The sequence below is a fragment of the Sceloporus occidentalis genome, unplaced genomic scaffold (genome assembly GCF_023333645.1).
Source record: "Sceloporus occidentalis isolate IW3139 unplaced genomic scaffold, rSceOcc1.0.p SCAF_282, whole genome shotgun sequence".
Taxonomy (NCBI): Eukaryota; Metazoa; Chordata; class Lepidosauria; order Squamata; family Phrynosomatidae; genus Sceloporus; species Sceloporus occidentalis.
This window is the reverse complement of record NW_028317262.1, coordinates 28,648-42,009: the sequence shown is the minus strand read 5'-3', so window position 1 is coordinate 42,009 and position 13,362 is coordinate 28,648. Positions and strand designations below refer to the sequence as shown.

Sequence of the window (13,362 nt, the reverse complement as noted above, 5' to 3'; positions counted from 1 at the left end):
TCCACTTTCCTCCAACAGAAAGAGAAGTGGGCAGCGTTTGTCCCGGGTCAGCATTCTAGCCAGAGATATTCTGGAGATCTCTTTTTGTATCCGGCTTTACTGACGTCTCCCTCTCCTCTACCACAGGCCAGATTCTCCTTGGGAGACTCGAAGAAAAATTGAGGCCTTGGTTAGATTAGGAGAGAGTTAATCTGACTGGAACCAGCTGGGTGTTGGTGATTGGATTACTTTGTAGTGGGTGGAGTCTTGTCTGAGTATTTAAACTGTCTATAGCCGGGCAGTATTTTCTGAGCCTGCTGGAGGTGCTGCGCTGGGTCAGGCCTAGGGCATCGTCTGGGGTAAATCTGTCAATCGGCAGCTTTTGTCCAAATACAGCATTTTCTAAGTGTAGTTGGTGATAATCAGGAGGTGTTCTGGTGGTGATAATAAGCATCTGCATACACTTCAGGTACAGTAATAGGCCGCTGGCCTGTTGAGGTGACGTGTGTTGTATTTTTACCTCAGACCAACATGGCGGATTATAAAACACTGTTTACCAGCAATTCTTTCTTTTATATCAGGAGGTTCATAAAGTGGAGGCTGAGATTTACAAAGTCTCCAACGCCACACAAATCACCGGTGCTGCAGCCTCAGAGGCTTCCTGGAAATGACCGTTGGACTACAGGTGGTTGTGAACAGTAGAAAATGGTAGACAAGAAGCAGATCCTGCTCTTTCCTCAGAATTGTTTTGAGGCCCTTTCAGGATCCAGTCTCGGCCTAGAACTATAACCAGACTGAGGGAGAAAATACAAAACAAAGCTTAAGGAGGCAAAACGCATTATGAGATGCCCCAAAGTTCACACAGAGGGGGGAAATGCTCAGTTAATAAGAAAGAATAAAAGAACACAAAACAGTATTACCACAGAGAACCCAAAGAGTTAATTATTTGAGTAGCTTTCTGGGTAATTAAAGTTTAGTTTCATTTTCTTGTTTTCAGTTATGGCGTCTGCTGGTCTGATAGAGGAGCTCACCTGCTCGTTCTGCCTGAGCATTTATACCGATCCCGTAATCCTGACATGTGGACACAGCTTCTGCCGGGTCTGTATTGGGGATGTGCTGGACACCCAGGAAGAGGGGAGATACTCGTGCCCTGAATGCAGAGAAACTTTCAGGACTCGACCTGAGCTTAGAAGATCCCTGAGACTGAGGAACATAGCACGGAGTCTGTTCGATACAGAGCCTGTGCTTACAATGGCTGGAATCTCCTGTAGTTATTGTATTAAATCTCCTGTTCCTGCTTCTAAAACCTGTCTACTCTGTGAAGCTTCTCTGTGTGAGGAGCACCTGAGGGTCCACAGCAAGTCAGCAGAACACGTCTTAACGGAACCCACCACCTCTACTGATAAAAGAAAATGCTCCGTCCACCGGGAGATCCTGAAATATTACTGCACTAAGGATGCTGTCTGTATCTGTGTGTCCTGCAGCTTGGCCGGAGAGCACAGGGGACACCAGGTGGAGACTCTGAATGAGGCTTCTGAGAAGAAGAAGGAGAAACTGAGAAATGTTCTGGCGAAACTGACCTCAAAGCGAGAAGCGACAGAGAAACGAATCCAGAGTCTGCAGGAGCGCAGGAGAGAAGTACAAAACAAAGCAGCTGGAGAAACAGAGCGAGTCGCTGCCCTGATTAGAGACATCAGGGAACAGCTGGAAGCTCTAGAGAAGAAAATCCTGAGTGAAATCTCCCTGCAGGAAGAGCAGGTCTTACTCCGCGTCTCAGATCTAATCCAGCATCTGGAAATAAAGAAGGAGGGACTGTCCAGGAAGATACATGACATTGAGGAGCTGTGCAACATGGCTGACTCATTCACTGTCTTACAGCAACAGGACTTTTGTGATTCTAAGAGTGATAAGGATGAGTTACCTTCTGAAGAAGAAGAGGACAGAGACATTGATGATAGAAAGCTCCGTGCTATAGATCTGGATGAGGGTCTGATCTCAGTGATTTTACACACAGGTTTAGCTGGTATTGTGACCGGTGCAAAGAGACGTCTCGATGCTCCTCAGGCTTCAGACATATTACTGGATGTAAACACGGCTGGTAATCGTGTAGTTGTATCAGGTGACTTGAGAACTGTGTCCAGATCAGAAATAAACCAGATTTACCCAGAAACACCAGAGAGATTTCAGGATTATGCTCAGGTTTTAAGCACCAGGAGTTTCTCCTCAGGGAGACATTACTGGGGAGTTGAGGGCATAGAATCAGGGGTATGGGTTGTCGGGATGGCCTATCCCAGTATAGACAGGAGAGGATGTCAGTCATGGATTGGATATAATAACAAGTCATGGGGTTTGCGGAAGTGGTCAGGTGATCAGTATTTAGTGAGACATGACAGTAAAGTAATCCTGTTATCTCACCGCCCGTCCTGTCAGAGGTTGGGGATATTCCTGGACTATGAGGCCGGGCGGCTGTCCTTTTATGAGCTGTGTAACCCTGTCAGACACTTACACACCTTCACTGCCACCTTCACTGAGCCGCTTCACGCTGCCTTTGAGGTATGGAGTAAATCCTGGGTGAAAATCTGGAGCTGGGATTAATGATCTCTGTGTAAAAAGATTTGCCCACCAACCAGTGACACCTCAGAGAAGAGAAATCTGATTGGTTACATAATAACCCGTTGTGTGCCAGGGCTATTTCACTCCCCATAACCTGAGTAAATCTGGGAATGTTACTAGATCTGTGTCTGAATGTAATTTTTCATATATTGCACCAAGTGATGTAATGGGTTTAATTAATCAGAATTAGAGCTATCTATCTATCTATTGTCTATCTATCCATGTATCTCTTTATAGTTCTCTAATCAAACATTTAAGATTCTGTATCAATAACATATAATTTAATGGTTTCATGTAAGCAAATAAATCGGTTGATGGAGATTTGTGTCTTGGGATTGATTATGTTAAAGTCCTGTTATTGCACCTGAAATAAAAGACGCCGCTCCTCACAAATCCTACTTTACTTTTGGACATAAGAGGGATTCCGTGGCAAAAGCTAACTGGAATCAGAAATCTCAGTATCATATCTTGATACTGAGTATCAAACTGGCCTTATTTAATTAGTCCAGTGCCTCTGTGGGAGCACCACATTTCTGTGTGCTTCTGTCTTCCTCTGTTGCCCCTCTTACTTGCCTCATTGCTCCTCCTTCCTCCCACGGTGCCCCTCTTTCCTCCCCTGTTGCCAGTCATTTCCAGGAGCTCAGAATGGTTGCTGCGTATCCGGGTATATTTGCCTTGTTTAAGTTTTAAAGACGGCAAATATAACCCATTCTTCTCCTTCTAAATACCCCACTCAGTTACACAAATACTCAGCAGTAGGGCATAAAGTGACACAGAGTCTCTGGGTAAAGCCCTACCCCAGCCACGCCTCTAACCCCACCCCTTAAAAGCGTCTTCTTCCATTATTTGAAATGTCGGGATGTCTGCGGTGTAGGGACTGTCCGCCGATAATGGAGACATCCGCCATTTCAGTGCCAATCTCTGTAGGGCCAAACTCAGGGGCATATTAACCTTGGGTACTGGCCTAGGCCTGATCCAAGCGAACAGAGCCCTGCTGCCCGGATACAGCATGGTACCCCGTACCCGGCGCTCTGCTGGGTAAAGCTGCCATGGAGGATGTGCGGGTTTGGCTCAGACCTCCTGCTGGCTTTATCCCACATAAATAAATCTAAGCAAAGAAAGAGGTAGAAATCAAGAAGCAAGAACGTAAGCAGCAATGTATAATAAGACAATGTATGTAAGACATGTCTCAATCCTAAACCCAACATTCATCAGTTACAAAAATAAATATATTATATAAAATAGAATATGATAAAGCTCACTCTCTGTTCTGGGAAAGTTTTCTTCCTGCTGAAGGTATTTTCCCATTGATTGCGCTAACAGTAATTACCGTATCGGCTCGATTATAGGCCCCAGCCGATTATAGGCCGCACCCTAAAAGTTAGGAGCGTTTTTTAAGAAACATTTATATTTTTAGAAAAAATACACATTAGTGGAATAGTAAAACAGTATTCTAACTAACACACTGTATTTTAAGATTTTGGTATCTATTATGCAGTTAGTCAACATATATTACATACAAACAGAAAACCAATAGCCAATTTAATGCACCTTACTTATAGATATGCCCCTCTGCCCCCCAGATATGCCCCTCTGCCCCCCAGATATGCCTCTCTGGCCCCAGAATAATCTGCCGGGTCGCCTGATCGGTGGGGGTTCCTTTATTCCTGGTCACATCGACCTAGGCATGTACGCTCTTGCTCCTGTTTCAATTTGTATTAATGTGAATTATCTTACCCCTAACCACTGCTTTGTAAACAGCCCAGGGCGTCTGGAGAAACTGAAGAATGGGGTTGTCCTTGAAGAAATCTGTGATCGGTTGTTCGATGGAGCTTGGGTCAATATTCAATCGTTCAATCTCCATACTCATGAAGGAACAAGCTAAGCCAAGTACGCCTGCTATCAGTGCATGGTCTGACCAATTTATCACTCCTACGAATTTTATTTCGGGGAGACTAGTCTTTTAGGTCAGCCACTTTATTCAATTCATCTCCACAAGCACGTCAATGACATTGTCTGCAAACCCATTATGGGCCTCCATGTAATCCACCATCTTGGATTCCATGTGGTCCACCCATGTAACTCTTGGATATCTTTTTACAGTATATTAGTCATGTCTCGTGTATCCTTTTTAAACGCTTCACCCTTATTTTAGAGGAGTGATTTCATTAAGGTATCCATGACTGGGCTATCACCACCTGTCTCCAACACTTAAGAGCTCTGATCTCCAGCCACAATAGACTCTAGACCTGTTGATGAGTTAGAGCTTTTCTCCACCTATTGTGGCATGTTTTGTGCCTCTATGGCTTTCTGTTTTCTCAAAAAAAACGGAAACTCTGGCCAAACTTTCCCTAACTCAGCTATGGGACACATTTGGGGAGGACTTTCCAGGTACATATATTCACTATAATTAACTAAAAACATAGGGACGGTGGGGGGAATCACAGGAACTCCTTCCTCGCATTTCCATCTTGCTCATCATCAAAAACCCCTCCTTATTAACGTGATTTAAACAGGATTATCAGGTATTATGCACTACCCCACCCTACGCTGGGCAATTCATACTTTGTATACATCTAATTGAGAACATAAATAGGACACGGCAATTATGATTTCCCAGAAACAGAAAGCGAAACAGAAATGTGAGATAAACAGTCCGCACCCTGTACTTAGAACGTGATAAAGCTCACGCTTTATGTTTTGGGAAAATCAGTATAGTTCAGGACTTCAAATGGAGGAGCTGAATGTTTCTCTCATGCCCCTTTGCCTGCTGGGACATGTAATCTGATACACCAATCAGGGGGCGGCAGGATCTTCCAGAGGTTGTTGGGAGCTAGCTATGGGCAGTGAGGGAGGTTCTCAGAGTGTGTGGAAGAAGGTCCTCCACAGGAGTGGGCTGTGTGATCAGGCTGCAGGAACACTCTTTACAGTATTGTGAGCTCCCTGAGGAGAGAACGTCTTGTAGTTACCCTGGGGTCCCACCATTAGCTGGGGAGGGTATCTGGAATCCCCCCGCTCAGACCTGAGTGCCCGCTGTCTCTATGCTGCCCGATGGTAGAGAGACCTCTGGGACAGCGTGGAGGAGGCAGGACTGGTCAGCCAGAAACACAAATATATATATTTATATTCTCCTGTACCCCAGGCAAGGGCCCCAGGTATGCTGGTTAGGGATCATCACCTGCATTGTAGGTTCCTATCCAGTAGGGGACGCTGCCAATGACCGAGATACCTCAATCTCTTTGTTTAACGCAGGGGCTCAGAAGTCCCAAGTGAGCCCCAAAGCAGTAACCCTGGTAAGTGCCACGGGATGCTGGGAAGATGCTACCGGATCAAAGGGTTCTTCTGCCACAAGAGCTTCCCACTCAGCCCCCTATAGCAATCTGAAACATGGGTTTATTAAATGTATAGAACGTAACTAAAAGGGACAGATCTGGATTAATACAAAAAAGGCAAAAGTACAGAGAAAATAATTTATTGGTTTAATCTAATATTTATATAATATTAAATTAATTCATGTTATCAACAATTAAAAAAACATACAAGACAATAAATAAACTTTTTAAAAAAAATGTCCTAACGCTGAAGGGATCGGCCAGACCTTTGATAGTAAAGCAGACGAGGGTATCCTTCATATTAACAAGTCTTCTAATACACAAATAAATAAATAAAATAGTTTTATAAATAATTAATAAGATAAATAGTTAGAAATAAGTTATATATATAGAGAGTTCATTCTCTGGGGTTAGATTTACCATAAAGAGGGTTAATTCATTAAATTAGATTCCACCGCTCTGTGATCTGCTTAAAGGGGAACCATATCAGAGAATCGTAATATGACGCTTCCCCTTTAATTAGCATTCAGACTCCGAGAAACCATGAAGAACGTCGGACGTTAAGAAATGTCAGTTTGGGAACGTTGGCCTAGAAGCAAGTTCATCTCGGTGAGAGAGGGAGGTCACCCATCTTGAGATTCTGTGTTTCTTGTTACAAACCATTGTTACGAAGATATGAAACTCCATAGTTTTGTATAAAATCAGTCCAGCGGTGAACGGGTTAAGTGCATTTTTTCCCCCCAGAAAATAATAATAATAAAAAAACAAAATACCTTCATTTGCATATCCCAACAAAAGGATTCAGTTTCATAAACGTCTGAAGACACCTGGGAAGGGATGTGCGATACTTGGACACCACAAGGTGGAAAAGGTGCTACATAAGGTCCCCAAATTGGTGGGTGGTGGGAAGTTACTTAAACTAAAATCCCTTCGCGTGTATGGAAGAACTTTTTGGGGGATGTATGATGACCACTCATGGATCAGAAGACCCTCTGGTTCAAAAACAGAAGATAATTTGCACCTAAATCTTAAGAACTTATGTCCATGACCAATGCATAAACGCTGGTGTTGAAGGTTTTTTCGACAGCAACCATGGAACGTTTTGGTCAACCTTACATTGCACCTTTGCTTGTGTGGTCAACGAATTCTTGAAATGTTGTCACAGTAACAGTCTCCAACTCCTTCCCCTCTGTCGAGGCTTATAGTTCCTTATCCACTAGCAGTGAAGAGATAAGCCACTGGAGGTTTGGATCAAACTTCATTATTTGGGTGTTTTCTGCTTGTAATTATCCTCTGCCATGTTTTCCTTTATCCAGGGTAGATATTGTGTTATGCGGGTGTACACTCCAGGTCGGTTTTCCTTAGCACATCCGTCCCCCCAGCTAATTACTCCATAGAGGGTCATCTGTCCATCATGGGAACATATCAGAGGTCCACCAGAATCCCCCTAGAAGAGCAGACAAAGACCTGGTTAAAGTTAAACTTAGCACGACTTAACCTGCCGACGTTGGGTACTAGAAGAGAGATCATAGGCGGCTAACGCCAACTTCTCATACTTGGTCACCACTACTTTTCTGTCACCTAAACCTGAGCCAGCTCTTTGTTGGAGGAATTTACAAAAGGTTCCACAAGGACCTCAGCGACAGTAATTCCAGGCAGCATTAACAGAGAATCACCAAAGACAGCTTCTCACCTTGCAGGCGTCCACCTTCCACTCGGGATCTCCAGCACAAAACATATTGTTGTTTATCAGTTTCCCGTAGTAAAGCTCCGACTGGCACAGCTCCTGGGGGATCAGCTGGACTGACGTGGACCTCAGAAGCTGAGAGAAAACCAAGCTGTCTGCAGAAATGGAGAACAAAGTTACATACAACTTACTTGGTCTACAAACAGTTTAGAACCTTTTATAGACAGAGTAAGAACAAACAGGTGCATCTGAGGTTCTCAAGGCCTTCAAGATGGACTATTCACTAATTGTTTGTTTTAGCTATAGGGTTAGGTATCGAATGCTCAGAAGAAGAATGGCTAAATACTCAAAACTTGTGCCTACACTTCAATAATAATCCAATTATACCTAGCTATCATGTACTTACTGTAGGACTCTTTGCCAAATCCGGCAATTTCACACTTGGTGCTGCTCGCCATTTTGAGCTCGGATGGTGGGAGACAGATGGTCTGGACGGATTCTGTCATGGATGCACACTTCCCTGACGCAGAGCGAATTTTCACCAGAGCTGAAAAAACGAAAAAAAAAAATGTATGAGTTGCCACCCATTAACCAAGGCCCTAGAAAAGTGACTTTAAGCCACCAAACGGTCCCTTACCTATGTCATTGTCCAGTGCTCCGGTATGGTCATTGTAGTCTGCGTGTCGGATAACCTTCTCAACCTGGAATTTTTGCTCTTTCTCTTCATTGGCCTCGTCAAGATTAGACTTTCCCAAGATGACCACATAATCTTTGGGTTCTGGGAACTCACTAAATGGGAAACATAGATCAGGGATCACTCAAATGACAAGGTATTAGCTACATATGTGCTAAAGAAAGTCACGGCCGGAACGTAACCACGTTGGAGGGTTTCTTACCTGTCAGGGAAGCAGTGGGCTGCAGTTAGCACCCAGCACGGACTAATAAGGCTGGCGCCGCACAGAAAATTTTCCTGACGGCTCCTCCTTGAAATCTGGTAAACGGTGGCCATCCACGGCTGGGACTCGATGGGGGTGCTACTCCCACGGACCACCTTATACATCTTATGCTGACGTTGGCCACATGTGGGTTCTGTGGGTGAAAAAAAAAATCATCAAAATTCAATGGGAGTAAGACAAAGTTAAACTTATGGATGGCCAACAAAGTATTTTCTTGTTTTATCTCATATGCAATACAACTGGATCATCTCAAAATTCCAGGACCATTCTGGGTCCGCATGTCCCATATGGAGACCTAGATAGTAAGTAGAAACTCCTACTTGGTATTTCAGTTAGAGGCTATGTGTCCGTTTATTCCACTAGGGGGAGACTGTGGACCATGTTTCCGGGTCCAACTATGCAGCGTACTTACCAGGACTCTTTTCTTCTTCACACTTTGGAAGATCACAGGGCATGGCTGCGATTTTTTTCCCGTTCTTGAAATAGCACCATGGCTTTAAGCCTTTGCTCGGGTTCCTTTAAAAAAATGGAATTATTACATAAACAGTACTAAGATAACTTCACACTAAAACAAATCAATTCAGGTGACTTTTTAAGCACTCAGCAGATTGCCAGGTAAGGATCCATAACTGCTGGTTTGGTTGACCTCCTGACTCTGGAAGTTCTTCTGTTCTTGGTGTTTGTGTGCTGTTACAAATGGCATTAGTACCTGCAAAAGTTGTGTTTGCCAAGTCCAAGTACGAAGGCGTCCTTCTTCTGGGTATTAAAGTAATGATGCCTTATATCAACTGAATCCCAGGGCAAGCAGTCTTTGCCGTGGCTAGTCTTAGATGCGATGCCCCTGTAGTCAAAGCCTGTATCCTTATAACACTTTGTTTTAATATCTAGAAATGAAGAACAAAATATACATTATATCACAGTTATCAAACATCTAAATACCAGATTTTGGATTTTTTTTTTCTCCTGGTGGGGCAGATGTGGACATCTTACTGGCTCCACTGGTAGTGCAAATACCACAACAGAACAGCTCTGTTATCTTAGCCCAATCAAGTTGAGAAACTCTAATTCCTTATCATACCCCCATGGGGAGAAATAGAATGACTGAGTGTTAATCACCCAGCAGGACCCTCTGACTAATGAAAGTCTATGGAGGAACAGACTTCATTAGCATTGCCATGAATCATCAGCTCAGTGTGGTGTTTGAGCCAGGAAAGTCAACCAAAATATCACATGACAACAGTGGTGGCCTCCAGGTCTGCAGATAAAGGGAGTTCTTTGGGGCAAAACAAGATATTACTGCATACAGCGCTGCGGTTTATGCTCAAGAAGGATAAGATTTTCCTCCAATGGATGTCCTCCTTCAGACAGACTTTAAGATTAGTCCTGAAAGGAGATCTCCTCAATATCCTCAACCAGCTGGAGACACCTTGTCATTGAAGGTGATACTAGTGTTGGATTGGCGTTGGTGTTGACCCATGTCAACGACAATTACCTATTTCACACTGTTCTCCGGTAAAGCCTTTGGGGCAGATGCATCGGAAAGGTCTCCCGTAGAGTCTGTAATACACACAGGTTCCTCCGTTCAGACAGACGCATTCTGTGAAAAAAAAATATACATTTATATAATATTTTCTCGAAAGTCTTTGGGTTGAAGGCATCAGAAATGAAAACTTCCAGATGTCTTTATTTCGCCCACCATCTTCTGTCCCCTGCTTTCTTTTTCACTCTTACCTTCTGTACTTTCCTTCATTAGTTTTGATAATCTCTAAGGGAGGAAGAAGAGAAAAAGTAAATGTAAAAATGTACATTTTTTATATATATATTTCATAAGGAATTTTGGAATATGAATTAAAAACACTTACTGCTTCAAGTCCAGAGAAAAGGACGAACGCAAACACTACGGAGAACAAAAACGTCTTCATCTCGTTCGGTATTTATCTTCTAGAAGTGAGGTTGATGAGGTCACCACTGTCTAAAATAATATAAAGATATTATTTATTTTTTTATATATATATAAATTCATCTTAGTAAATTTGGTAAATGAGAATTTGCAAAATATTATAAATTTTTTTTAAATATTGTTAAAATGAATATTAAATAGATAAATTCTAAAAAATAACTTTTTATTCTATATATAGATATATTCTAAAAATAAAATGTTTAGTTCTCCTTTCAATTCATCTCTGTGTAGCAAGAATCCCCCCCAAAATTACATTTTCCAAAGAACAGAATAACGCACTACAGGCTCAGTAAATTAATCATTTTTTCAAACTGATTCTATTCATTTTTTTAGATAAAAAAGAATGTAAAAAAATGTATTAACAAAACCAAACTCAGGATATTGTAATGTGACTTTCACTTTTTAACGTAACATTTTCTATTTATTTTTGTTTTAATTCCAAACACCACAGCAGCTGGGCTATAAGCTGAGCATGATGAGAGTTGAAAGCCACAGCATCTGCAGTGAACATCCCAGACTAAAAGCTACATTAATATAATGATAATAAAATATAAATAAAATATAATTAAAGTATAATAATAATCTTATAATAATATTAATAAAATATAATTATAATAATAATTTTATAATATTAATAATAAAAATATAATGGTAATATTAATAATAACATATAATAGTAATAATATTGTAATAATATGAATAGAATTATAATAATTCTATAATATTAATAATAAAAATATAAATAAAATATAATAATATTAATAACCCTAGAGTAATATTAATAATGAAATATAATTATAATTGTATTATAGTAATAATAATAAAATATAAATAAAATATAATAGTAATAATCTTATAATAATAATATTAATAATAAAATATAAATAAAATTGTAATAATTGTATTATAGTAATAATAATAATAAAATATAAATAAAATGTAATATTAATAATCTTGCTGATCTTTAGTATGAAGGGTCCCTCCATGCTGCTGCTGGCTGCCTTGGCCAGTAATCTGGTGGCCTGTGAAGCCCAGGCGTAATCCATAGCAGTACCCTGCCCAGAGCAGAAGCCACTCACCAGTTCACCCCAGTGCCCTTGCTGGTTTGAGGATGCTCTCTGCCGCTGATACTCTCTCTGTGCTGCAGCTAGAATGCAGACTGTGCCTTATAATCAACAGCTGTGCGATCTGATTGGCTGGCAGCCTGCCCTTAGAATGCTGGCCCCTGCGCTCTGATTGGTTGGCACTGTGCCCTAGGCGTGGCAGCTCATTAACTCTTTTTTTTTTTTCACCCAGAGGTGGATGTGACTCAGGCGGTCGGGGTTTACAGCTGATTTGTCAGGAAAAGCTTTGCCCAAAGTGGTTAAAAAAAAAAGAATTAAATGATTAACCCCCCTCCCCGTCTTTGTAGGATTACGCGCTGTATAGCGGTACTTAGTATGTTCTTACAACAAGCACAGTTACTCAGCATAGAATGTGTGTCCCCTGGGTACGTATATGGTGACTTCACCTATATTTACCAATATAACTCGTTACAAAGTATCTCTTCACCCAAATCATTAAAAACATGGGTGACATCGCGACCCGTCGGCCCACCTGGACAGGTGCCCCATTTGATGATGGCCAATGGGCAAATACAGGTATTCCCAGCTGGATAAAGTGACACCCCCCTTTGTGAATATAGAATGCACGTGACTCATTATGGAATAATAAAGAATGTGCGTGATTAAGTGAATCATTAAAAACGATTATTTGTCCCCAAAAGAGCTGATAATCAAAATGAACCTGGGGGGATTCTTTCATTTAACATAAAATGACCACTGGTTTTGGTGACTTATTCACTTAAATGTGAGTACACGGGGAATATCAAAAACATTATAAAGGATCGACTTGGTTCAGGGACTCTACTGTGAATTTTTGTATATTAACACGGAAAAAAAACCTTCCAAAATGGGTAATTTTCACTCTTTCCTTTAAAAATTCCCCAACGCACCATGCCTGCTTAACCGTATGAATGAGACAAGACACGTGCCACGTGATGATGCAGAATAAAATAAGGCAGGGTCACCCTCAGGGCGTAGATTGCCCCTGGCTGGGGCTGGTATTAACCCCTCTCTCTCCCCCCGAGCCAGCTCTCCCAGCTGTGCTGGTGTTACCGGGAGGTGTGCACTTCCTGCGGAGGCATGTGTACGGTGAGAATATGACTCAAGCTTCTCCTCAATTTCGGTCTTCGCTCATTATAACTCATTGTGAGGACGCATTCCATAGTTGGACGTGGGATGATGATTCCTGCTTAAGAAAAAATCTATTTTTGTGATGTACCAAAATAGGTGTTGGCTCGTTCTATTTGGGGGGGGTAGTGATGATAAATCCACGGCATGGACTTCCAGGGACCATGAATGATTAAGGAGTTGGTGGACCTAAAGGACCTGTTCCAGTAGACCTTAAGAACCTGTTCCACTACCATTGAAATATAACACCATAAGTGGTTACAAAAGCTCATTATTTCGTAGGGTTCTAGCGAGGATAAGTTGAGGTCATCTTGATGGCCACCCATCAGACCACTTTTTGATGTAGACATCACAATAAAAAGGAGGTAACTGTAAACTTGGTTGATTGACCACCTGTCTACTGATTGTGGAAGCCCTAAGTTATCCAAAATATCTCTGTTTTTCTCTTTTCTTTCCTCTCTTCTTCTTCTCCTTCCTTTTTCTTTCCTCTTATTACTCCATTTCCTCCTACTTAGGCTGCTTCTACATTCACTAAGCACGATTCGGAGCTACAGTTCCTGGCAAAACCTCAAAGTTCCTGAGCAAGACATGGTAACACATTCCT

At 41.8% G+C, this 13,362-nt stretch overlaps 2 protein-coding genes across 2 annotated transcripts; one reads left to right on the top strand and one right to left on the bottom strand.

Annotated features, from left to right (window-relative positions):
* The first annotated feature begins 978 nt into the window (after positions 1–978).
* On the top strand, positions 979–3,634 carry LOC149275500 (E3 ubiquitin-protein ligase TRIM39-like). The gene is made up of 2 exons (XM_089504620.1): positions 979–2,532; positions 3,467–3,634. Exons 1-2 carry the CDS (start codon positions 979–981, stop codon positions 3,632–3,634), a joined length of 1,722 nt encoding a protein of 573 aa, XP_089360746.1.
* A 3,551-nt stretch (positions 3,635–7,185) lies between these two features.
* LOC149275499 (urokinase-type plasminogen activator-like) lies at positions 7,186–10,489 on the bottom strand. The gene is made up of 10 exons (XM_089504619.1): positions 10,430–10,489; positions 10,299–10,332; positions 10,060–10,164; positions 9,277–9,451; positions 8,986–9,083; positions 8,508–8,700; positions 8,249–8,400; positions 8,014–8,158; positions 7,618–7,762; positions 7,186–7,371 (listed from the first exon to the last, which is right to left on the bottom strand). The coding sequence occupies exons 1-10, from the start codon at positions 10,487–10,489 to the stop codon at positions 7,186–7,188; spliced, it is 1,293 nt and encodes a 430-aa protein (XP_089360745.1).
* Positions 10,490–13,362: the final 2,873 nt, after the last annotated feature.

Coding starts and splice junctions, on each gene's coding strand:
- LOC149275500 (XM_089504620.1), top strand. CDS start 979: ATGGCGTCTGCTGGTCTGATAGAGGAGCTCACCTGCTCGTTCTGCCTG. Junction 2,533..3,466: donor CGCTTCACGCTGCCTTTGAG/GTATGGAGTAAA, acceptor TCTGCGGTGTAG/GGACTGTCCGCCGATAATGG.
- LOC149275499 (XM_089504619.1), bottom strand. CDS start 10,489: ATGAAGACGTTTTTGTTCTCCGTAGTGTTTGCGTTCGTCCTTTTCTCT. Junction 9,084..9,276: donor GGCAAACACAACTTTTGCAG/GTACTAATGCCA, acceptor ATTTTTTTAAAG/GAACCCGAGCAAAGGCTTAA. Junction 8,159..8,248: donor AGCACTGGACAATGACATAG/GTAAGGGACCGT, acceptor TCGTTTTTTCAG/CTCTGGTGAAAATTCGCTCT.